At 42.4% G+C, this 26,991-nt stretch overlaps 1 protein-coding gene across 7 annotated transcripts in view; it reads right to left on the reverse strand.

The window, feature by feature from the left end:
- The window catches only part of RAPGEF2 (Rap guanine nucleotide exchange factor 2), a 183,648-nt gene extending 157,447 nt beyond the window's left edge, over positions 1–26,201 (reverse strand). For 4 of the 7 annotated variants that reach the window (XM_035323560.1, XM_035323556.1, XM_035323553.1 and 1 more), the window contains exon 1: positions 25,745–26,201. In XM_035323560.1, the coding sequence (XP_035179451.1) occupies positions 25,745–25,813 (69 nt within the window). In that variant the 5' untranslated portion in view covers positions 25,814–26,201. The remainder of the gene's footprint in view (positions 1–25,744) is intronic. The other 3 variants (XM_035323554.1, XM_035323559.1, XM_035323558.1) reach the window with 2 other exon arrangements.
- Between the last annotated feature and the right edge of the window lie 790 nt (positions 26,202–26,991).

Below are 26,991 nucleotides of genomic sequence, written 5' to 3' on the forward strand. Positions count from 1 at the left end.
AAAAAAAAAAAAAAAAAAAAAAAAAAAAAAAAAAAAAAACTTTCTCCTCTCTCTCTCCTCCTCCCACCAGCACTGGGCTTATTTAAGGTAAGTCAGAAGAATACAGAAATGGTTATGGTTTTATTAAACCCATGTATCCTAGCTTAATATACACATATTCCTGAAGATACTCTGCTATGTTAAAAAAAAAAAAAAAAAAAGCTAAGTATGCAGGCCTCCACTACTGAGGAAAAAAATTAAGCTGCCCACAATCAACTTTCTGAACAGAGATGCAGAAGAATAGTATTTAATATCAAGTTCTTCACAAACTTTAGTTCAAGCATTACTTAGCAACATTTGTTCATGCAGGAACAAAACACAGCTCCTATCCTTAGCTGAATCCTGACCAGCACTTGAGGTGACAGTGGAAATAGGGTTCCTTCACTAACAACTGCAGTGCAGTTCAGCATTCAAGGAACTCACCGAAGTCAGTAAGAAAGCAAAACCCTAAAAATTTCTTTGAGGATGAAAAGTTATTGATATACCCTTTATTTTTCCCTATTGAATGTATTTATTACAAATGAAAAGTTCAATTTACTCCCCTCATTCATAAGTAGTGAATGAGAAGGGCAGAACCAAAGTTAGTAGAACAGCAACTCTGAATATTTACTCAACTCTTCAGTTTTCATGCTTCACAGCAGTTGTACAGCTCAAAAAAAAATACGCTGGCAGGTTATTTGCTTTGTTGAATTATAAACAGATTCCTTTCAAAGAAGGGAGGAGGGAAGATGGAGCTGCAAATTCATAGTTCTGCACTTACAAGTGAGAGCAGGCACACAATAAACTTAGAAGAGCTAGTGTAGCTAAACAAAGTTATATTTAAAATACTACGCTGCTAATGAAAGCTCTGTGTTGTTGCAAGCACTGAGTCCATCAATCCAAAGCGAGTTTAGGAGTATAATTCAGAGTCAGTCACTAAATCCAGACCCCAGCTAATACAAACCTTGCTGGTTTATGAGATTCTTTAGAGAACATCAAGATAACACACACCAAGTACAGCCATCCATCTCCATTAAACACTTCTGTGGCATAAAGCTGGACTGCAACCAAGTCATGCCAAATGCCTCAAGACATTCCAGAAGTAGCAAGAGCTGGAACCCACAGCATGTTGCTTACCAGGGAGTGCAGAACTGGGAGCCTGACTGCCCCTGCGCAGCAGAACACATCTAGCACCCACAGCAGCACACCTATGTTATACCCACTTATTTTCAGAATTGTAGCCAGTTTATGATTTCAAGCAGTAGGAACTGCTCAGACCCCAACAGTCCCCTCCCTCAAGCACTGACCACAACACTTTTTTTTTTTTTTAATTATTTAGATTCTGAATTTCTTATGTCCATCTTGTAATCTAGTGGCACTACAACCAAGGAGACCACTGGCTTCTGCTAATCAGTTATCTCCCCACAAAAGCAGAAGTTTGTGGAAAGGGAAGCAAAATCCCCAAATCTTTGCTTTTACCCCAAATCCAAGTCTCCAACAGCTCAAATCATTCAGGTAGCTCCCCAAATGCCTTCTGGGTCGCCCTTTTCAGACACATACATCAGACATGCAGTACTCCAGCACCATTCCAACAGAACCTTGGCCTTCCCCATATGTTTCCTTCACACGCCCCAATTAACACACACAACAGTCGCACACTGGCATGAGAAAAGAAAGGAAAACAGCAACGCAAAATTGTAAGATGACATTTTCATTTCACAGGAGTCTGTGATCTGGATTGCAGGGGGGTAATTACATAATTGTGCCACTGGGTACTGATCAAAAATGGCATTCAGAAGGAAAAGCACTACAAAAAAAAATAAAAGGTAACAGGAAAATCACAGCCACAACATTAACAAGAAAAACCCAGACAGTCAGAGCTATCAAAACGCCTGCCAGCGGGGCTCAAAACCAGCTGTTGGCTCTACCAAATAAGTCCATTTCTGAAACGCATTCCTTTGTCATCCTCCCAGTGGCACCCAAACAGGATTTCCTGTATTAAATTCATTTTTCAGCATTAAGTAGCATTCACAGTGCATCCAGAGCTCTAAAAGCAGTGGCAGTAAGAGTATTTTGTTTACCCTTTGCATAGCTATGGAGTGGCGAATCCCACTACCCAGCATTAGCAGTTCTAACAAACACATTATCCCATTTTTTCCAAGTTTCACTAAAATCTGAAAGGCACCAACTGTTTTGGTTTGGCTTATTTGAAAACAGCAAGTCCTACAGCAGGCAAAAGCTTCGAGAGGCTCAGGGGGAGAGCAAAATATGGCACAGCATGTTCAGGGTAGACAGGGGTCTAGTATCATACTTCTAAACTTCTTCGCTGCTGCTTTAGGTAAGGACAAAGCTGCCTTAAGAAACCGAATGAGATCATACTTTAACAGATTTATTCGGTGTTAGGATAATTTCTGCACACCATCTTTTTCTGTTATGTAAAAGTTGTCATTTGCTATAGCAAACAAAAGACTGCAATTGCTTAAAAGAGAACCGTAGTTTAAGCTCATTTGCAAAGTGACATCTCTCTCATTACCAAACAATTATCATTTATTATCTCTAACCTGCCTTGCTGCAAACAAAGAAGACTCCCATTCATTTGCACTTCATAAATACTGCAGCAGTCATGCACAGTAGCTAGTCCCACACAGCAGCTGTGCTGTAACACTGAATCAGAGGAACGAAGAGCCAAAAAGATTACTACCAAATCAACGGGCACATCTCCTGCTAGTTCATGCACACAAATCTCCTCTACAATAAATATATCCTCAGCTACTTTGTGCAACCAAGTCGTAAGTGACTCAGTGTGGTTTCTGATGACCTTCCCCAGGAAACTTCCTCAGTATAGTATCTCATTATTAGAAACATGTTTTCTGAATATTCTGATTCCATTCTGTATTCCTCCCCTTTCTCATCAATACCACAAACACCTTGGTTTCCACCACTCCCCTCCCTAGGATTTTCTGAACTCAAGGCCTGGAATTATTTGCAAGTCATCATAACCACCTTTCCTTCCCCCCTTCCTCCCCACCCAAGTTAAAACAAATGTTTTAAAAGCTAAGCATCCAAAAATTAATCTTTCCCATATTTACCTCCTTTAACTTCAAGCCCAAAAGAAGGAACCTGGGGACACCTTACAAGGACTATCAACTAGGTCACAGCAAATATAAGTTAGAGTCCAAGCACGTAAGAGGTCCTGATGAGATGGTGAGAAGTGAAATGGTGGTAACAGCTAGACAAACCCTTGAAGACCACCATTACAAAGGGTTACAGATCAGCAGAACTGTCATTGGCAGCAACGTATTTAGGTGAGATGAGATTCAGTGGTCTTTTGTTTTGCTCCATAGAAATTCGATTTCTGTGCATACTCTTACTGCACACGTGTCATGAACTCACCTACTTCGCCAGTGAGGCCTTGATATACTGAAATATATTGCCAGAACTGTTTGTTTCCTCGTCCTCACTAGTCTGTATCATATACCAACAGTTTTTCTATTCTTTGAGATACCAGAGAGTTTCTAACACTTCTTTACAACTACGTGTTTATCCTGACTAACGTCACCACACTCAGCCTTCCAGCAACCTTTGATTAAACAGAAAGAAAAAATGAGTCCTCCTCCTTGAAAGACAGATCTTTGTTTCCAAAAAAAAACTTATCTTCAAGAAAACTGCCTTTTTTTTTGAAGTAGATATCCATTAGATATATTTACACAATCAACAGGATGCATTTTTGTTTAGAACTCCATGAAAATATGCAAATACTGTCACAATTTCAGGCATCACAGTGATGTGAAAATATTTTCACGACAAGGAATAGCCATGAAGTTGGACATTTGACTGACGACCTTTAGATGTACAAGGCAAACTCCAAGTTCTCTCAGACAACATGAATAGCTTAAATATTTTGGTTGGGGTAAGATCTCACTTTCTCTTTTGATACAACTCTTTGTTTTTACATCATTTTATATGATGTAAGGCCATTAAATCATGCTACAGGCCTTAAAGCACCTTACCATAAATTCTTGCAGGTCATGGCCCAAAGTATCCACAATGGACTACAGAATCAGAGGTAAAACACTCTCCTCAATATACAGTATTTGGCAGTTTTTGTGAAGAGAGAAAATCAGAGATTAGGGTGATAGATGGCAGGTACCAACCAAGAATTTATAATTTAGGTACTCAGAACTACAAGTTTACTGTTGAAAAGGATCCAAGCAAGCAATGCAGATACCATGAAGTCGAAGCATTACAGAAGTCTCTTAACTAAAATAGTAAGATTGCAAAAGCTAAAACAATCAGGACTTAAGAGGATTATCTTTTTAGCTCTTATTTAATTACATTATAAAAACTGCTCACAGTCTTTTTCCTTAAGAACACTGAGCTTAATAGATTGGTGCAATCACACTGAAGAGTGCAAGAATCCTTATTACAAGTGATTACAAGAAAACCTCATCTCCTTTCAAAGGAATTGGCCGGTAAAGGTGTCCAGTCAACTTGAAATGTATATAGAGAAATTGTCAGGGGGCCTGTTTTATATACTGTGATACATTTAAAATATTTCTCACAAAGGGGTTCAGAAATAAATATCAGTATCTTGCACATCAGAAATGCACTTTTTGGGACACAGCACAGCCTTTATGGTAGGGACTGCCATAGGCCTTTCAAGAGCTCTGCTTCCAGCCCATGCACTCTGAGCACTTAGGCAGTTCACCTTAGGAAGCTCTGCACCCGGGAGATGGATGGAAAGGAGAAGCACATTCAATGAACAGTCTCAATTGAGACTTCGTTCTGAAGTACAGAAACTTCAGCCAAGCCTCCTAAAACTACCAAATATATGGAAGTTACCATAAGAAAGGCCTTCATCATCAGGTCGCTATCAACAAGGACAGTGCTATGCCTTTGAACTTGGCAGGCACAAAGACACAAGATCATATCTGCATACTTATTTTATTATGTTTACTTCCCTTTTATTTGCTACGTAAGTGCACTGGCATTACTTCTTTCAATTGAATCCTGCATTTTAAATAACAGCATAAAATTGCATATATTCCACCCAACACAATGCAGGCCTCTTTCAAAGCCACAAAGGCTGTTTTGTTCCAGTCATTCACTTGTCCAATATGCAAAGTATAGCTGTCAATCAGCTAGCATCCTTGACAGCATAATTGCTAAACAGAATGTGAAAAACATGAGGAGGGTCAGGACTAAAAAGAGATACCAGCAACATTCCTCGCTGCACACTTTGGTACTAATTTAAGATTCTCCTTCATTAAGATTCCCCTCCAGACACTGTTGCAGCAAAACAAGGAATCGGTAAAAGAAGGTTGAGAATGCCTAAAAGGCTATTACTCTGAAATCAGTTAGTTTTCTACCACTCCTAGCTATTTCCAAATAAAGCTGTGGTTCCATTCACTAACTGTTGCCTCTTCTTGCAAAAACAGGTTTAGCTTTTCCACTAGCTCCAAGATCCCTTTTCCTAGCTTCTTACCTGGTGAACTCTCCCGTCCTCAGCCTGAAAGTAGAAATTTACCTCTGTGGACATTTAACGAAGCTACATCTAATTGAAGGTATGGCATTTTCCTTCTAATTTCACTGCATCCAAGTCATTTGTCTCTCCCAGTATAATAAAGAATAAACTCTGCTTCCATGCAGCATCAGAAATCCTGAGGCTATGACAACACAGAACAACAAATCTCATCAAATATGTCCAGTTATCTTCACAAACTGGAGATAAATTACTTCTTTGTAAGGATCTTTTAAGTTACTACAGTAGTAACTGGGAAACCGACTTGTTCCCTTTCAAGTTGACAGAAATATGCATATACCTGTAATAAGATTTATTTTCATACTGAGGACACATTTTAGAACAAGTTTAAGGAAGTAAACAGAAGTATCAGTATCCTGCAAAATGTATTCGGAAATGTAAAGGTTTATCCTGTGCAAAATAATAATACTCCTTGTAGCACTTTAGCAAATATTCAAGTACATGTGATTCAACAGCTACACACCATAGCAGAACAGGTATTTTTCCAGAGTTATAACCTTCATTAGCAGATTCTGAGGTTTTTATTTTAAAATCACTATGCAACAGAAGTGACATTTTGACTATGGACAGGCAGCCATTCCTTACATGACCTAGGAGTAGCTTTAATTTTCAGCATAAAAAGAACAGCTTTATAAGAAAAATCCACCTTTTACATGGTACAAGTATACATGAAAACAATGGCGCGTATTAAGCCATCTATTTTTAATAGCCCTATCTCCTGTTCCAACCCCCTACTTCAAAATTTTTGACAAGTGAATTAAATTAAACACTCATTTTAACTGTACCCATCCCCAGTCTCCGCAACGGCTTTAGCATTAGTGATATAGTGATTAAAAAAAAAAAAAAAGGAAAAAAAAAACTCTCAAAGCCAGCACAACTACTACTGGCTCACACTTGATTAATTCTTGGCCTTGAAAGTATCTCTAACCCAATTTTTACTATTTAAATTTGAAAAACTAAATAATTTTTGGTCTTCTCACAGAAGGTTATTTATACTGCATTTCCTGAAGTGGAACATTCAAAGTTTCCTGAGAGAAGAGTGTTTGTGACTCACTGTGGGGGTTTTGCTGGATACATCTCTTTACAGCTGAAGAAGCTAAGCAGCATGAGTAGCTTATATAAATCCAAAAGAAAGATTCCCTTCAAGTTCCACAAATATACCAGTTTCTGGATTTTTACCTTCAACTCAGCACAACTTACGTTTTGTTAGAAACGGCACACAAGTAAAGGGCGTCTCAGTCATTTTTGATGTTGTACGGTTTATAACTTAGATATATGACAGTCATATCTTCGTGGCCCTCAAAAAAGATTTCAGGCAGGAACACAGGGAAAGTGAAACAGCAAGACCTGACAGAAGCATCAGAACCAATTCTGGTTCGTGTCCTCTTTTCTCCATTCTGTGAAAACACACTTATATGTGGATAATTTAATAGACAAAAGCTTTGCAGCCACTTAAAAGCTGATCAGTGTCTGATAGCCTCAGCGGAGTGTTCAGAGATGCCTTTTATTAGCACGCTTGCAAAAAATGAATTCTGCTCAAGCAAAACAGTTTAAAGGCAACTCTCCTAGCTCAGGCAACTTAAGAAGACCCTGCATGACTATATAAAGTGTATTTTCCTGTTTGTAGAGTGAAGGAATTTCCCCTCCCAATGCCCTAAAGGCTTTTGATACATTTTATTCCTGTTCATAGCAGAACTGATTAATAGCTATGGCTTAAATCCAGTGTACACTCTTGGCAGCTGCTGACGGACCACTCATCTACTTGCTGCTGTCTCTTTGCTACGCATGACACGTGCTGTTAAATGCAGGCTGTCAGAAGTGCTAAAATGAGTCACTTCTAAGTCTGGTAAATCTAGGTTATGACTACTTAAAGAAGTTGCTCCTTAACTTCAGATGTGAAAATAACAAGCCGACATGTAAAAAAGAGTCAGTTTTACTGTCAGGTTTGGCATGCCAGTTCTCAGAGGATATAAAAAGACTCAGCAAATAGAAAAAAAAAAATAACTTTTTCCATTGTTTACAGAGCAAGGTTGAATTAAATTATGAATCTTCCTATGAGCAACAATGCAGCCATGAAAAACAAGTCAGTCTTAGACTACTGGCGGTCTATTTTTTGCCTCTACAGTTTACCCAACCAGTACTGTCTCTAAAATTACTGTTTAGCTACGATGGCAACAGCTCTGTTTTCAGATTACCAAAATACAATGTCTGTCTCCAGTAGTTTCACACCAGAAATGAAGAAGGAAAACTTTTAAAACATTAAAGTCTTATTTACTTTCTTCCTTCTTGCTTGCAAGCTAAGTTTTATTTCATGTATTATTTTTAAATGTTGCTTCTGTTCTGAACTCTTCTATATGCCAATGCTGGCATTGGTGTGCTCACCAGCACCAGCCTGGATAACTTCCTTCAGTTTCCTTCTGGTTTGCCTGTTTTTAAGTAAAGAAGGAAAAATGCAGACATTTCACGTAAGTATGCTTCTCCAGACATTTGAAGCTCTTTCCCAGTTTATGTTAGCAGGGTAGCTTTCAACTTCAAATTGTCACAATCAATTTTTCAAGCAACAAGAACTTAAAGCAACAGATCTGTATTTAAAGACATCATATTGTCAAAGAAAGAGGGACAGTAAGTTAGGCCACCTCCCCAGGTTACTCCCCCTATAAAAGCACCGCTTCGTAGCCAAGCAGAAAACTACTGAAAGGTTGTTTTTGTTACTCATTCCACTAGAACTATATTCAGTCTTCCCACAGGAAAATTTTGCTTACACACATCAAATAGCTATACAATGGTGAATCTATGCAACCTGCAATTTTCCCCCTCTTTACGCTAGTAGTACTTTCCCTTTGTATGACATGTCAGACTAGTAAGATTGGAAATAATATTACAAAACACCTAATCATTCTGTGCCCCTGCACATCCTCCTGAAACATGAAATACAGTCAGTAGTCCAAACCTACTTTCAAGTCAGCCTGCCTAGAGGTTTCCCGTTTCATATGGCAATATTCATCATCTCAGCATTCTTTGCTCCCCCTTTTTGCTCTCAAACAGGGCTTTCTAACAAGTTGTACCATATTTTTGTAATTTATTGGAAGAGGACGGAGGACTGTTTCCAGCTTCTCTTGGTTCTTTTTATAAATAGAAGCAGAGTGAGATGAGACACATCCATCAACATCACAGATGTCCAAAAATGCAGGAACACCTGCAGATCAGATAGCTTAACAGTCATTTAATTCATTTGTGAAGTAATACTTGTACAGGGAAATATCAAGGAGACTGCAAACACTTCACTAAATTTCATGAAAATGAAAGCTGCTATTAGCACTCCTACACTCTCTCTCCAGACAGTTTTATAAAAAGAACAGCCTACGAAGGCACTCAAACCTAGCTGACAGTAGGGGAGACATCTGCAAAAGCTGCTCTGCTAGTACCGCATGTGTCGCTTCTCAGCACAAAATGAGTATTTGGTGATATAAAATGATCAAAAGCATTTTTTGCTGGTGGAAAAACTGATCAGAGCATCAGTTACACCGGTACTGCTGTACAGGAAAACATCACAGACATTACTTTCTTGAGAGAATCCCAGTCCAAATATAAAAATCTCCTGCAGCTGTAGCACTGCATGCAATTTATTATGGCACTGTATTGTCTTAAGTCAGTGTAGGAACAGCTTTGCAGATACGTTTTATTTAGATCAAGGAGCTGCTAGAATCTGAGTGCATTTAAAGCACGCTTCTACCTAGATTTGAATGCAAGCCACAAATATGGGTAGAAGGGAACAGAAGTAAGTAAAAAAAAGCTGGTCATATTGGAGAAGCCCTTCACCCTTGCAATAAGATATTCGCATACCTTCTTCGGTAAGTTAGAATTAATTAGGTTATCTTACAACTCAAGTCAGATGTGTTTAAGCAAAAATTGGGCTCAGCCGCTACGACCTCAAAGTCCACCACACTCTCCTTATTTAACCTTTCTCTGAAAGTTATTTTCTTCTGCCACTACGGTAAATGAAACAATATGGCTTTTTAAAGAACTACAAATCAAATAACAAGTCGCTGGAGGAGACAGTTAACAGGGGGGGAAGAAGCAGCTACCTGGAAATGTACGTCACGTACTCTGACCTACTATGCTTTTATATTTTATTCTTTTTCCTACACTATTCGTTCAGGGTTTAGCCTTCAAAAACCACCAAGCTCTTAGAAAGACATGGTTCTTGTAAAGTGGCTAACGTTCACCTACATGTTAAAATAGTCATACACAGTATCTACTTGGCTGCTGATTACTTCTGACGAACCTCATTACACTTCATTATTTAGCATCTTCTGCAACCTTAAGAAAGGTTTGTCCAGGTCTGGACTTGTAGGCTAGAGAATATTCATTTTAAAATCACACTTACAGCTACTATTTCCAAGTTCTGCAAGAGCAATTATTACCTGTATAGTTCTCAAATATTTGCACCTGCTCACAAGATGCAATCCAATGCACACTGTCAAGTTTGCCATTACATTTCTTTTGCACACAAACAGGGTTAAGTAAGAAAGAGGGTCAAAGTCACCCAAAACCATAGCAGGCTCTCCAACAAAAGTCCACTCATTTCTAACCAACTGCAAAGAAAATTTCATTAATAATCATTGTTGGTGCTACGAAGTTTGATTGGTGAAAGCTTTTCTCTCATCCTCACAATTCAGAGTATTTTTCTGGGCTAACCATGGAAACCCAAGAACCCCGTATGCACATGGTGTTACTGCCCTAGCTACTGAGGACCTAGCGAGCTACGCTGCAGGGCATCAGAACCAGCTTTTGCCATCCTTGAACTAAAGAACACACAACATTATTTTCTCATGGGAGTGTTAAAAGTATGGGCACATGGGTGGCAAAAAGACAGAGGTCAGATAAAGAGACTGTGGTGATTCAGAATCAACTTTAATAACTCCCCTCATTTACATGGGTGTACTGTTGTTAGCAAGTCCCCACAAGTAGCAGCCTCCTCGAGTCCAATCAACAGAAAAGAGAAAAGCCTGAAGATACGCCTTGTTAAACAGGCAATGTCCTTCAACTGTCCACAGGGTTACAATTACAGAAGAGCAGTGCAGTTGTAAGGCAGAAACAACAAAAAGCCTTCCTTCCAGATTGCGATCATTGGCAGTAGAAGCAACTTCCAGTGATGCTTGCAGGAGCTGGACACAGAAATACACCCCAGAGGGTTCATTTACAAGAAGTCAAATTGGCTGGAAGAAAGAGCACTCGAGTGCTCTGCCCGTTCTTCCAGCAGTAATGACAACAGAGAACAACGCAGTTTACCACTAAAATATTTGCTTTCTTATATAAAAATACCTTTTTACCCTCACTCCAACCTTACACTCAATATAAAAACATTTCTTAGGATCCAGATCCACAATTCTTCCCACCACTACTGTGTCAAGTGCCAAACGAGAAGCAACTAACAGAAAAAGCATGAGAAAAAGCTTCGTTCTCAAAACTGCACAGAAAGCCAACTAATTATTTCCACACAATATATATATATATATTCGTACTTAACTTTGCACACAAAGTATGTTTTTAAAGCAGGCATCAAATGTTTGAAGAATTTACTTCCTTGCCAGCAGATTTTATAGATTGCATCCCTAATAAAACAGAGGAAAGACTGATAAAACTGCTGCCCTTATTCAATTCTTCATCCCAAATATGAAATACCAGTTTGAGAAGTATGTCTTTATTACACTCATTTATAGTATTTTACAGTCCTAAACAACGTGGAGAAGTTTTGTTTCATTTCCTTAAAGAACACGCTATTTGTTGAAATTGAGGATAATTATGAAGCGTTATATCTATCTTAAAAGCAAATGTAACTAACTAGAAAAAGACATCATTGTAAGAAAATAACAAATGTTCCACAACTGAACATTTAAAGCATATTCCTGTTTCAAACACTTTGTACTACCAATCAATGACATCTAAGCGTAGCTAAGTTTCAATTGCAATAATTCATTTATTCTTAATGCACAAAAAAAAAGAAAAAACTAAGAAACCACACATACCATACAGGACAGCAAGTACATTTTCTTGATTTTATACAAGTGCAAGCAGATGTTTGAGTAGATTTTCTATTTTTTTTTTTTAATATAAGCAGTCAGAAAACATTTCTAATGTGTGTCATTTCAGTATCATGTTTTTATTACTGGGAACTTTATTTTTTTAAATAAAAAGCAAATGCAAGCCACAGACTACTGATTGAACAGAGACTTCCTAAGTAACAAGCCAGAAAAATAACTCGTGTGTTTTTTTTTCTTTAAAAAGAATTCATCATACAAATAGATGTCAGTGCAATCACCATCATCCTTCAGATTTTGACACTATATGGGATTTATAAGAGAAGCATTTTTTGAGGCTGGGAATGGAATCTCCATAAGCAGCAAGTACAATTTAGTGATTATGACAGACTGAATTCCTACTTATCCCTGAAGCATTTTTTCTTGCATTGTTCATTACCAAAGTGAATAGTTTCAGAATTTTAGAAAGCTGAATCCTGGCAGCACAAAGGGGAAATAAAGATCCCCAGAAAGAAAAGCCGATGGCTGAAGGGAATGAGAAGAACAGAGAGCAAACAGCAGAAAGAGCAGACAAACTCCCAGTTGGTACTAACCTGGAGATTCTCAATTAGAGAATGGAAAAAAGCCTCCTGCTTATCCAGGAAACAGAATTAGGTGATGATAGTATGCAAGCTGACACGCACACACGTAAGACTCGCTATGTGGGTAATGCTTTTAATAGTACAGCATTTTGTCTGTACCTGGCTTTTTATCAGGTCACTATTTTAGCCCCTACCTGGAAGCTTCTCACCCCATTTTCTGTATCTGTCTTGCATAGAAAGACAATCTTCTGGCCAGCAGGTGGTCTCACTTTATTTTTTAAATAAATTAGAGGTAAAATCAAGTTCGTCACAGATCTTCTGAGAAGCAGTAAACTGAAATGGTGAATTAATTCCCTAGAAATTTTCTTTTAATGTTCTTAAAGAATTCATGAGTGAATTAACTCAGAATCTATTTGAAAAGCTACGCTACATGAATGTATTTCCCTTAGTAGTAGGCTCCCAACTAAAACTTTCTCAATGACTCATGACTGCAGCATCACCGAGTTTTGCAGGTGTGCTCTAAGGAGGCTATTCGCATCCTTCCACCAAACCAGCTGCAATGCAGATATCTCACAGGCCATACTGTTACACCTGGATTTGCTGAAATGCCTCAGCAGGTCATTGCCGAACACCGTTGTGGTCAACACATTCAATGGTCTATCACTGGATGCAGTGATAGCTCGCCTACAGAACAGCTAGGTCTTGTTTTTGTGACTGCTTTGTCACTTCTTTGTCATCATCTTCCGAAAAAAAAAATATAAACACATCCGTCTTAAAAGTTAAGTGCTCCTTCTGACATTTTAGAGAGCATTCAGACAAAAAACTATGAAACAAAGTCATGGACACCCAACGCATGGCGTCTTACCTTACTCTACAGCTACCAGTTCTACTCTTTAAATACAGAATTGCTCATTCCTACAGGCACCCTGACTCCAGAGTTTGCAAAGCCAACTTTCAACAGACATCAGAGCACCTGAAAAGATACTTACCAGCCTTCTACCTTTTACAGCTGGAAAATAAGGCACAGGATAGTAAGATATATTTTTCTTTTGGCCTTAAGTGTTGTCCCCTATTATTTTACAGGGCTGGCAATTAGGAATACAAGACAAACATGAAAGCAGCTTAGTTGCTGTAGTGAAAATTTAAGAACGGGAAATAAGAAGTAAATTTGTGAAAACACACAGGGTACTCTCCCTCTGCAGATTGCACGGGAACTTTTGCCCAAGAAAACAGGAACAGGACCAGCCATAAGCCTTCTGAGCACTGGGGTTCATAGCTGAAGGACACTTGTTTTTTATCTCACCTTTTATTCAAATACAGTATTAAAATTGAAATCACAACCAACATGGCAACAAAAAAGGTTAGAATGTATAAAATTTTGCTCATAATTGTTTCTTAACAAATGCTGTAACACCTTTTTGAAAAAATTCAAGTCAGTCTGGCCAGTACTTAGAATTAGCAGCTAAGAAAAGTTTCAGACACGCAAAGCTGTCTGAAAACAAAAAAACCTCTTTCAAATGGCACCGCACACTGTGAATGAGGTTGTTAAGCGGTGACAATTAAACTCACAATTTGTTTTCTTGAAACCTGTTCAAGGCAACAGATTGCAAAGTCTCTCTAAAAGTAAACACAAAGTACTAAACACAAATCAGGTCCGTTATACAAAGTTATACAACGGCCAGATACGGGAACCTGAAGTGAACAAAGACCTTCAGCTATTGTTGACAGCTCTGATTTCAAAGAGCTTACTGCATATGGAAGTAGAAAACAAAACAAAGTCAAGCGATCAAACAGTCATTACAGGGTACAAATAATTCAATATAACACAGTCATGGGTATGACAAAAAGAAGAAGTTGTTGGTCATCAGCAGTCTCAGCAAGTACACAGGTTTAAATGAAAAAGAAAAAAGCAACCATCACAGGAAGACTTGGTGGCAGAATCCTTTAGTTAAAGACTGTAATGTTGTTTTCAATTATAGCTTACTTTTAAATTCCTTATTGCAATACCTATTCCTCAAGAGTACTTTAAGGTCCTGCTTGCTGTAAGCAGTCACGCCAGGAGCAGACAAGTTCAGTCACTTTCCTGCATAAACAGGACAGCTCAAACGTGAGTGACTAAGCAGTGCTGCTTGTGAGAAATCAGGCCAGAATTTAAGACCTTGCGCTGAACCCCAGCCACCACAAAAGCAGTTATTTCATCAAAAGCATTCATTGAACTCCTATCCCACATCTTTGCTGCCCTCAGAATTGCCACACTCTCTCAGAAGGCCAGTTGAAGAAATTGCCTTTTGTTTCCAAGTTGGGGAAAAACCTCTTCCTACACCAGAATTAGCAAAAGGCTTCGTGAATTTCATGACCTTGGGCTTTTTATTCTCCTCTCCTTCAAGACAAGAGAGACAAAGTGATGTTGGCACCAAGACCATGCCCCTAAACACCTGGTGGAAGCATAGGTTGAGCATTTCCCCCAGGTGTGCGCATACATATTTATTATTTTTTTCCCACTCTAAAATAAAGCCATTAGTCATCTGAAAATCCACACGGGAAATTAGCCCTACTAAATATGATACAGCCCATGTTCCTCTGCCCCCACATCCCAACCCACGTGTGGACACTGCTCAAAGCAGTAACACTTTCCAATAAAGCAGTTAGTGTCTTTTGCATTTTAATCAGTTGTACAACTGATGTGGACGTCAAGGGATGATTAAAAGACAAGACAGCTCTGGGTCTGGAGGTGAAGCAGCATATGCCACAGTCAACAAAGCCTGAAGTCTGCAGAGCTGAGGATCCATGCTTCGTTGTGGAAAAATACTTTCTGCACAGTTCCTTTTGGGAAGGAGAGGGGAGAGGACATGCCAGAAACCCACAACAAGTAGCATTTTTGAAGGAATGTACTTCCTGACCCTGGCTTTCAGATAAATCCAAAACAAGACATCTATAAATAGAAGAAACAGGAAAGAAATCAAGGAAGAGATCAGATGTCACTTGTACAAAGTAGGATTTTCATTTTTCCTTTAAAAGGCTGACAGCAGTTTCCTAAAGCAATGCAGCGTGTAAGTAGTCGTGTCTTACCAGCCCAGGCACTGCCACTGCTACTTCTTCACCACCTCCCCTAGCTCTATTCATAACAAACTGATTTAGAAGCCTATTTCACTGCTGTTAATACATAAAATCCAAGTCTGTCAGCATGCTCAGGCAACTCACCAGATACCTTCACACCCATTCCAACACGTTAATTGGGTTTAATGTGCTGCCGTATAGTCGCACTATTTAATAAGACTATTTTTTTCTACCATTTCATGGGTTTGGCAGAGCTGGCGAGCTCAAGCTGCATATTTCCTAGTGAAAATAAGACTACCCTGGAACAATCGGGGTAGGTATTCATTCGTTATGCGAGGTTTACAAAGTCGTCCTGGGAACTGCATTTTAGCAGCTGTCTAACAGCCGAGGTGACGGGCCAGCATGTGGCTGACAAATTGAGACAAGCACCTTCTAAAAATAAACAGCCATGTAAGAGGGAGTAAGCATCACGAAGCTGTGGCCACGATGGCCCTTTTGAGAAAATACGTGCAACAAGCCAAGATGCCTTATGAAGTTACCCACAGTCAACTGAAGTAATACTTCACCGAAAAACTATTTGTAAAGGCCAGGGTAACCATTAGAACACCTGCTTCAAACAAACCTCCTTTGTTCAAGAGACGTGTAAGGTAACTCCTATGCTGAAACGTGGGCCAATGTCAATAGAAATCCTGACTGGATTTATTTAGGTTGTGTCACTACGAACTGTGCTACTTTCGTCACAGCCACACGTTCACTTACTGTCCAGCTAAGACAGACGGTATGAAAAGTCCATTATTTTGTCTGCATTTTTACACACACATAGAATATCCATTCACATAAGAAAGTTAGACCTTAAACAGCCACATTATTTTGTCAACCCAATGAAGTTAAAGGTTTGGCATATGCCAACTCAAACGAGGACATACTGTAATTCTACTTTTTCTTCTACAAGTCAACAATAATTTCTGTAATGTACATTGCATTGTATTTTGCAAATTAAGAGGAATTTACTTCCCACTCTGAAATTAATACACATTTTTAAGTGTTCTTCTCTTCCTTAGAAAAATACCTGAGGTGAATACCTTAATGCACAAAAGCAAAAAATACCAACCCAGGTTTAGAAAAGAAGAAACTACAAGACATCATATTAACAGGACAGAGATAAAACCATAGTGCAGTGCTAGGTGCAAAGAGTGAGAGAAGGGAGAAATGAAAAAAGGATTGATGTTTCACCTGGGCACCCAGAAATACACCATCTCCCCGTACGGACTAATAACACGCTACAGCAAAGCTCAGGTTTCTCTGCTCCAGTTCCTTACAACTGCTTTATAAAGCTAACAAAGTGTTTGTGCACCACATCACGTACATAACCGTTCTCCAGAAGTATCCGGTTGTCTACATATTTTTCAACAGCTGAGGAGAGATTCTTCTAAAAGTCACCCTAAATAAAAGCCCTACCAGCTTCTCCAAGAGGATTTAGGAGTAGTGGAGACCCACTATCCATCAACACCCTGTCTAGTAAAATAAGAGCTTGTGTCAGTAAAATAGATGGCTGCCTCAGATACAGCAGAGACGCAATAAACTCCTCTCCTCCACCTCTGAAAACCTCTGCACCAATTATTCTTTCCTTGACGTTGTTACCTCAAATCATTTTTAATAGCTAGTCTTGAATTGTGTTGCCATCTGATAGTCATTTGGTGGCCTGTGACCAAGGAGCTGGCGTCTTCCCACTAAATCATCACGTATTAAAACAAGGCACCAGCCCTAATTAGCAGCTTCCAGCAGGCACAGAGAAGCCATGACAAGGCTGGAAACACAATTACTCTCCTTCCTACAAGTGCCTGGTCTTGGTCAGCATGCGGCTCACAGAGCCTCGTGTTTCCACACCTGTGTTGCACAGAAATGCTCAGTCTTAGAGGAGACCCCTCCGGGCAGCTCTCAGGCAGGATTTCTGGGTGCTTTGTCTAATGGACTCATCACAGGCCCCCAGCACTCGGGGCACCATCTAGAAGCATATACAACAGATCGGCAGAGAGCGTGAAGTGCTACTCAAACCAAGACCCTCACAATTGCCTTTCCATAACTCAGAGCGAAAGCTGCTTTACTCGGAGTGCTTGCTGTCTGCTCGCTACCTCTGTAGCAGGCAATATATTCCAGAAATTACTTAGCTACTGCACCAATAAAAAAGAGTTTAATAAATCAGGCCGTGTAACCAGCACTCATAGCGCACCAGTGCAAGATCTTATTTCTTGTTTCACACAGCATCCTCCACGAGCCATACCTCCCCTTTTTTAAGATGCATTTGCTACTTACTCCTTTGAGACTACAGCCAGAAAGGAAGCGATGCAATAAACCAACACGCATTTTATCCACAAGCTAAATTAATATTTTACAAAGGCATAGTACTAATGTAATTTCAATCAATGGGCCATTTACTGCTTTCACTGGGAAGCAGCCAATCGTTAACTGCCTTCAACAGGAAATCACAACTTGCATCAAGACTGACGGATGGCATCTCTGCAGCTTTCAGCATCTTGTTAGGGCTCCAACAGCAAGCCCAGCAGCATGAAGCATCTCGGCCACACGTCCTGCTTCAGCAGCACCAGGCAGCCGCATCGCTCTCATCGCTCCCTTCAGTACAGCTCTGTAAATCTCACAGCCAGAAATTTTGGAGTTTGGCCTATGGAGGTGTCTGTCTTTTCTTTTAATAACACTTTTTAATCAACTGCCATAGAATCCAGTAATACCTCAACAATACCATCTCGCCTGCTCTGCATGCCACGCTCCTTCTTGATGATACAACCACATCTTAACACCTTTTAAACCAGAGTCTGATTTTGTAGTTGCTAACTTGGAAAGACCAGAGCTATCTCTACGCTCAGTGCCGCCATAAATCAATACAGCAAAATGCCAGGACTTCAAACTATTGACATGGCTATATAAACACATGGATATATAAACACAATTGCTGCTTCTTCATCACCGTAGCCACGCCACCTTCACAGCAAGCCAGCAACAGCACACAGCCAGCCATCGGGCACCGTGCCTGAGGCAGTGGCTTGCCTGCACAGACCAGGGAGGACACTTCTGATCCCCACGTACAAGGAAATCTGTAATATTGCACGGCCAAGGCACGCTCTATCCATTCAAAGCACACTTAAATACTCACTGCCGTGTATGCTGTGTATTCTGATACTTCTTTTGACAAAGCCAAAATCCACGCAGCCAGTCAAGGTCGTGCTGGCTACATACATGACTGCAACGTGCTATGAGTTCAGCTTGGTCAAGTATTTTAACAAAGTCTTCTGCTCAGGTGAAGGGAAGGTTTCCTAACAAGATAAAGCACTCACCTCAAAATCGAAACAAAAACATTGTAGAGTACGTATTGTAGATACGTCCCAACAGATAAATGGAAAAGGCGTGCACGCTTCTTAACCTGCATACCTACAAAATTAAGTTTCCCTTTACATCTTTGTGTACCTTAAGAAGAAAGCACACAAGCATCCATTTCTCAGACCCCGCACAACAAAGCAACGCAAATACAGACAAGAGTCAATATTGAGCACATAGAAACGTATCAGGCGTTAGCATCTCTTACCCGCCCAGCTCAGTGCACGCAAAGATAGTGTTGCTACCCAGTTATCTTGCCGTTGCTGTATTTTAATGGGGAAAAAGAAACTAGAAATAGAGAGTTATTACAAAAGTTTCCTCTGATGTTAATCCCTAGCACAACAAACAAAAATTGAAGACCCCTCTCTCAAGAAGTATCTTGCACATATGCATCATCGGTTAAAACATTCTCATGTTAGAAAACACATCAAGAGTAAATACTCTCGTAACGTCCCATCCATTTATTTTTTTATACTGCTAGAAAGCGTTTGATAACGCAGCACCACACGCTCTCTGTAGAGGTCAGGCTGTTCAGAGAATCCTATGCACAATGTAAGCATTTATTCTCCACCTTATACAACAAGTCTTCGCGCTTTCAGTTGTGCCAAGACTGCCATTTGGAGGCATAATCTAAAGGAGACCATTGCACCACCCAGATTTCAGAAAGAAGAAACCTCACACCCTACCTCTCAAAAGTCATATTCTTTTGTTCAGCTAACAGGATTGTATCACTTATCCTGTTTATGCTGTAGCCTCACAAACAGTTGGATCAGCACAAACGAGGCAGCAGAAGACATCAGCATGGGAAACAAAGCTCTTAAAAAAGCCTTGCTGCTAGAAAAATACAATGAGCCATAAAAGATTTAGCCTTCTGTTTAAACAAGCCAAATCTCAAGCAGAAGCTTCTTCCAGCTGTATTGGTGGTACAGCCTTATTTTTCCATCAGCTGCTTACAGACCACATTTGCGTAACATCCTATCTCATCCCACTAAGTTTGTATTTATTTTTTGGTTAATATGACAAGAACGACTAATTTCAAACAGAAAATACTGTACTGCTATTTCCCCCTCCAACTGCAGAAAAAGTAAGACAGATGGGAGACAAAAGTACCCTAAAAAAAAAAAAAAAAAGCATAACTGCAGTTACAAACCAACAAGAAAAATCCAAAATTTAAGAGCATCATCCCAAGGAGAGCAGGATGCACCTCCCCTTTTGCAAGCCAGAAATAATTATTAAATAAGCATTTTCACTTATTAAGCCAAGTTCATTTTAGCTTTAAGACACTCACAAACAAGCAAACAAAAACAAACAGCCCAGTAAAGACAGGCAACAGATATGCTTGGCCAACATGTCTTCCAGGAAACTTAATCCCTTTTCCCAGGTAATTCACACTGATAGCAGATTTTCTTTGTGTCCTTTTAAGGGTTTATATGTGTACCTGCAACTAAGACAAAAATGGGGAAATTTTGCTGTATTAGTATTTTTTTGGATAGCAAAACATCTTCGTTTTTATCGGTGACTAAAAGTAAAGATGTTTTTTACCCCCAAAAACACTTAAAATATTTCAGCTTCACCCTTTTCCTCCATTATTTTAATCAGGTAATGATATACGTACTGGCCAGCATTGTTCGCCAGAATTCTCTGGGACTGCTAAAATTGGGATATAAATCACTTTTATTCAGGTCAGACAATACAGAGACGCATAAAGAAATCCATCCACAGATATGTGTGCAGAACAGAGCTGCACGGAGAACAAACAGCTAGTTTCAGCCCCGAAACAAAGCTGTAAGGGAAGCGCTGCAGCAGGCTTCCTCTCTTCTGAACTTCACGAAGTTCAAAACAAGCAAACTGGAACGCCACTTCCATTTCGAGACTTACTAAAATACATCCTTTCATGCAAAATATATCCAGCAAATTAAATCTGCCACACCGGCTGCAGCAAACAGCGCGCGCAGGCTGGGCCGCCCTTCACAAAGGCTCTTTGTGGAGCTATCTTTCTGACAGCGCTCCTTTTCAATTCCCAAACAATACCTTGCAAAAATTAGATCTCCTACTGTGGGAAAGTTCCCAAAACACAAGCCAAAATATATTTTCTCATGAGGGTACAAAAAGCCCTCAATAAGGAAGTCAAATTTCTTGCAATGTCTGTTCGGTATACATATGGTTATTCTCAAAATGTGCTAACAGATCAAGTGGCAGCATCTTGATTTAGGAAAAAAGCTATCAAAAACGAACCAGTAATTCAGCAGAATGAATCAGAGCTACCACTCAATAATTTGCATAAGCATGCAGACTTTTAAAGGCTTGGAATTTGAAAAACAATAACTCCTTCCACAAAAACTTGTCTAACCTCTCCTGCACTTGGTATAAAAAAAAAAAAAAAAAAAAAAAAAAAAAAAAAAAAGGAGCATCTTCTGTGATTATGTTTAAACCTTTTTCTCCTCCCCTCAGCTCTCCCCCAGGGTGCGAAGTGCTCTCCACGAACGCCCTGAGAGCACAGCGAACAGCGTGCCTCCCGGCGAAGGGGAAACGTGACTTCAGGGGGAACGCTTGTGCACCGCTTACTGCTCTAGCTCTGCTCCCACGGCAAGCAAGAACTACAAGTCCTTTTTGCCTCAGCGGTTCAGCTGACGGCTTTGCCTCCGACTCGGTGCGGCGGAGCTGCACAGACCGCAAGAAAGGCAGGGTGTGGGTGGGTGAGGACGGGGCTGCAACTCACAGGGACAGGACCAGCCCCAAGCAGCTCCAGATGCTCCTGCAGCCACAGCAGTGCGGGGTTCAAAAGCAAGCTCTATCAAACAGGCGATTAATGAAGTAGGAAATTACACAGAGCTTATCGCTGCTACGGTTAAACCGGCAGTCTCCAAGTTACCGAGTTTCCAATTAGCTTGGATTTGTACAGCTAACCCAGCTGCAACCTCCTGATGCAATGAGAAAGCAGGCACGTGTTGAGGATAAGGCTTCGAACCAGCTATTTCTGCTCTATAGGTGGAGGCTCCCTCGTCACACCCGGCTGTTTACAAGCATCGGTGAAACTCACTCCTACAGGACAGGGAAACCTGCAAATGCACTGAGCACTCGCCCTGTTACAGGGGAGGAGTAATGCAAAAACAAAAAAGAAAAGCAACAACTTCACTCCTCTATGTTCTCACCATTCTCAAAAGCCCTTATCAACAGAGATGTGAAGGGCTATGGGAAAACGCACCCTCCTTCAGAAAAGCTTGGAAACAAACCTGTTTTCTTTCAGAAGAAGCAAAACACCGAGCAGCTTGTTAAAGCGCAAGTCCTGGGTCTGAGGAAGCACATGAAAATTTATGGTGGAAGCTTTGAATCAGACATTCCTGAACTTTTTTTGACAGACTGCGATGAGAGGTCGCAAGAAAGAATCCGAGCCACGCAAGGGTTCTCAGATTGGGTTATCGGCACAAAGCAGCCTACTCTACAGCTTGGTTTGTTGAACATGAAGTTATGCTGCCTACCAACACTAGCTCAAGAGTAAACATTAAGAGCAAAAAAATGTATCCTTACTTCAGAGATACATTCTGCAGCTATTTCCGTGCTAAACACACACATTACTTGCTTTGTCACGTACAGGTCTCACTTTTTCCACAATAGTTACTTTGTTTTTTTATTCTCCCAGTTAAATGCTGAAACTGGGCAAGGAAAACCTCCATGGCAGAGTTACACATCTACCGTAACTTCATTCACCTTGCCTGCACCCATCTGCCCCACCTACGGCCCAAGAGACTCCAGATGACAGCATTGGTTCATCAGACGCTGGATCTTCATTTTCTGGGGGTGTTAACAACTACTTCTACTTTATTAGTTACACACACACACACACGACAAACCCTTACACTGGACTCACATGTGAAACACTTCTCTACAGCCATTAAACTAAGGGGCCTCCTATTTATTTGCTAAGAGATCACTGTAGCAAGAAGGAAACGCTCATTTCTGGCTTATCTTCAGCTTGCACACAATCGCACTATCAGCGGCTACGAGTTAAAAATAACACAACTGGAGAACAAGCTGAAAGTTTATTTGGAAAAAGCATAGGTACATCCTATAATTAAACCATTGTTCCTCTCAAGTACTCAAGAAGGGAATATCTGCCCAGCAGTAGCATCCTGTTTAGATGTCTCGGGCCTTGCAGTGACACACCAGCACCCAACCAAGGGGAGCGGCACAGCGCTCCCCTCTCCTGCTAGGTGCCCGCTGATGCTGCGACTCCTCAGCCACTGCCGTGCTGAGGTGGCTGTTTCCAGAAGAAAACCTTCGGCACCCAACATATTTAAGGCATACGTTAAAAATTCTTCCCGCGGCATGAACACAGTGAGCTAGTATGTGGAGTTTCTGAAGTACCCAGCCAGTCACATACCATGCCATGCAAATGAGCTGTTCGGATAAAGAGGGAGATTACGGCTCGTGTTCTCTTATTGGAAAACAAAACCAGCCGCATTTATTTTATTTGATTAAACTACCCCAGAAAAAAAAACATCATGCTCTCTAAGGTGGTCTATGAAGCTGGCAAGAAATGGTTTTGGTAAGACTTAAAGCTATAAAATTTCATACAAGATGACATTTAGAGGAAAAAAAAGTAGATTGCTATTACTCACAGCTTAAGGGAATAAAACCATTTGTAAATTAAGAACATTTAGAAGTCAGATTTCCCAAAGTAGTTAAATTAACTTCCCAGTTCAAGTCTTTAAAGAGAAAATGAATAGTTTAATAAAGCAATTAAAGAGAAGAGCTGTTACACAACAGACATGCTCTAGTACAGGTTATGTATATTTTATTATTATTATTATTTTTTAGTTTGGGGCCAACGGAGTGTTGAGCAGTAATTCACAAAACTCAGAAAAAAATTTAAACAAGGACACATGGAAGAGGTATGACACTAAGTTTCCCAAAGCAGTCACAGAATAGTTTACCTTCCCCAAAAGATCAGTCCTGTCCAAAGTTACCAAGAGACTTTTGCACTACAAACGTTCAAGCAAGCTAAGTTTGCTTCCCCCAACGATTTATATCAGAGCTAACAGACATCGGCACTGTACACGTGCCTAAGAGCTTCCTATGTTGCTGTCACTCCTCTCATCTGAGCCTGCAGTGAAGTCACTTCACTCAATTTGCGCCGTGACAATCCAGGGCAAAGTAGTAATGTCAAACACAAGTTTACACCTCCCTCATCTGGGAGAAGCTGAGCCCCACTGAGTTTGTTAATGCAAGTAAGCAGTAAATATGCTAATGCTCCTCTTGTGTTATTTCCTGTACTGACAAGAGTATGATAAATATACATATTCTCTTTCCAACCCTCTGCTGATTCTAAATGACTTCACCTAACGAGTTTACAAAAGCCAGAAATAAGTAACTACCTTTACAGGGTTGCAATAGTAAGGAAAGGAAACACAGGGAAAGGAAACTAGGATGGTTAAAAGTTGCTTTCGGGGAGGATGGAAAAACAAGGTCTGTGTCTTTATATAAAACATATTATTTTTTTTTTTGGTTGATAACTGCATTACAGAGCTATCACACATAGCTACGTATCTTTCAAATTCCAATACCACTAAGATAAAACTGAGACAACTTCCAGAGTGGAAAGCAAACACTAGAAAACTCGTCCATAGCATGGCTCGGGACGAGCCACTCAGAGAGGGCAGGGGGACTGCTCCTCTGGCAGCTCTGCTCCCACCAGCAGTGACAGGAGGGCACGCCTGATCACCGGCTTCAAGCATTCCCGGCGCTAATGATACGTTACATTTCCCACCAATCTGGTCGTATTTGCGGCTTATTTCGGCCAGCGTCAGCTCCGTGGATTTCAGGGTGGGTTTCTTTTCCTGTGGTGACTGCCACAGCAGGCTTTCAGTCTGCTGATTTTTGAAGTTTTGGTGCATTAATGCAGCCCCAGTGTTCCCGATTTAGCTCTCTGTTCTGTGCCCTTCACACCAGCTTTGTCCCTGCGTTCAAGCTGACTTTTTTTTCACTGCGTCACTTCTTACTCCCTTTTTTTTTTTTGGTTACCCCTTGCAGAGAGAAGGGCCGTCTGGCAGGGACACAAGTTGGCCAGCTCGCTTCACCTGGCGCGGACCTACACAGCTGTCACGGGGAAGTTTCGGCTCCCGAGCCCAGCCTGGTGGCCCCACGACCTGACTGACTGGTTCCTGAGCAACTGCCGGTGTCACTCCCCGCAGACAGCCGGCCATCCCTCGACAGCCGTCTGCCCAGGTCGGGCACGGCCACCAGGGCTCCCCGTGCTGGGATGCGTGCTTCTCCCAGCACGAGGGCTCTTGCCACGGCTTCGCCAACCGCGTCCTCCCCAGGACAGGGCGCTCGGCCTCCTCCAGCTTCCACAAGGCGCTGAAGGACAGGCTCCAACACTCGGGAACAGACATTGGGAAAGGTCAAACAAGGACAAAGAAACAACTTTAGCACCACAAAAACACATTCCAGAAGCTTAAAAAAAAATAATATGGGGGGGGGACCGGAAGGTTTGTAAAGGAGGCATGCTAAGTATGATGCCTATGCAGCCAGTGTGTTTTTCCATGGGAGCTTTTATTTTCTCACACGTATTCCACGAGGATAAAAATAACATTACCACAATGACGTCTCCCTAGTAGGAGGAATGACTTCTGGGTGCAGCCCGAAAGTCAAGGTTTCCTCTTTGCCCCCAATTTGAAAGCGCCACCGGCCAATCAGCGCCGTGCCAAAATACTCTGCAAAAACATCTCTTCCTAAAAACCCGGAGCACGCCGAGCTCCCAGGGCACAAGGGGGAAGCCCCTGGAAAACGGGGCCGACGGCAGCGCAGCCCCCCGCAGGGCCAGCCGGGAGGCGCGGCGAAAAGCTCCTGAGCCGCGGGCAGCGGGCGGTGACCGCCCGGGGCGCCGCTCACCCCGCCGCGCCCCGCGGGCACGGCCCCGGCCTCCAGTGGCTTCGGGACCTCCGCGACCCCCGGTGCGCCCCCGCTGCTGGCCGGGACCAGCCGGCGCGACCCCCCCGGGGCGAAAGGGGAGGAAGGAGGAAAGTTGCCGGTTGTGGCCGCCCCGTCCCTGCCTCCCCATGGGCGAGCCGGTGCCCCCCGCTTCCCTTCCCTCGCGGGGTCCCGGTGCCGCCTACCTGGGGGCTGCGCTCCGCCGGGTTCTTCATCACCGCCTGGCGGAAGCTGTTATCCACGTAGGACGCCATCGCGCCCCTCTCCGCCGGCAAGGCGGCGGGGAAGGAGGGAGGGGAGGAGGAGAAGGAGGAGGAGGAGGAGGAGGAGGGAGGGCCGGCCGCGGCCTGGCGCTGCGGGCCGGGGCGACGAGGAGGAGGAGGAGGAGGCGGCGATGGGGGGTACCGCGGGCTCAGCAGCGCCGCCGCCCGGAACAGGCCGCGGCCGAGCCCCGGCGGCGAAGGGGGCGCGGGGGCGCCCGGCGGACTGGGGGCGCCTGGCGGCGGCGGCTGGGCGCTCCCGCTCTAGCCGGCCCTGCGCCTGCCGCCGGCCCGCTGCCGCTCCGCCGCATCCCCCCGGGCGCCTCCGCCTCCCATCCGGGCTGCTGGGGGGCTCCGCGCCCGCCTCGGCCACGGGGAAGTTGCTGGCTCCGGGAGGCGGAGCGCCGGGGCGGGACGGGGCGGGACGGGGCGGGCCGAGGGGGGCGCTTTGTGCCCGGTTCCCCCGCGGTGGGGTCCCGGTGGGGCTCCCGGGGCTGCCCCGGTGCCCCCAGGTGGGGCTCTCGGGCTCGGTGGTCGCTCCGCCGAGCCGGGGCGGCGAGGTCGAGCTCGGCCCTGTTGTAAGCCGTCCCGGGAAGCCTGCCCTGTCCCGAGAGCCATCGTCCGTCGTTTGGGGGATTTTCACCCCGAAAAGATGGGGTGTGAGAGCCCCGAGGGTGCCGCCAAGCTCTGGGACCCCACCTGTTGTGTGGCGTGGCTGGGGGCCTTGAGCAGGCCACCTGCTGCCATTCTTCCCAAAACCCACCCAGGCCGGCCGCCCTCGCTGCAGAATGGGGGTACAGGCTGAACTTTTTGTGGCTCCCTTTGGCTCTGTCTTCTCACCTGAGCACAGTCTTTAGAGTACAAAGGTCTCATCTCATGGCTGGTCATGTTTGTTTGCCATGACACTGAACACGGCACAGCAGCAGCTTAAGAAATGCTAAGCAGGGAGCTGTTATTTATGTGTCATTAGCAGCAACGTCGAACTATTACTGTATTTGCTTTTGTAAACAATGTGTACCCTTTGCTGCAATGTATTGTGCAGTGTAAATAATACTGACATGAAGAAATCTGATTGAATTGATTTTCAGTCACTAATAGGGGTTTGCACGTTTTTATTGTAAGGTAGCATGTTTGTTTTTGTTTTTATTTGTGAAAAATAATGAACATTCATA

The sequence above is a fragment of the Oxyura jamaicensis genome, chromosome 4 (assembly GCF_011077185.1).
Source record: "Oxyura jamaicensis isolate SHBP4307 breed ruddy duck chromosome 4, BPBGC_Ojam_1.0, whole genome shotgun sequence".
Classification (NCBI taxonomy): Eukaryota; Metazoa; Chordata; class Aves; order Anseriformes; family Anatidae; genus Oxyura; species Oxyura jamaicensis.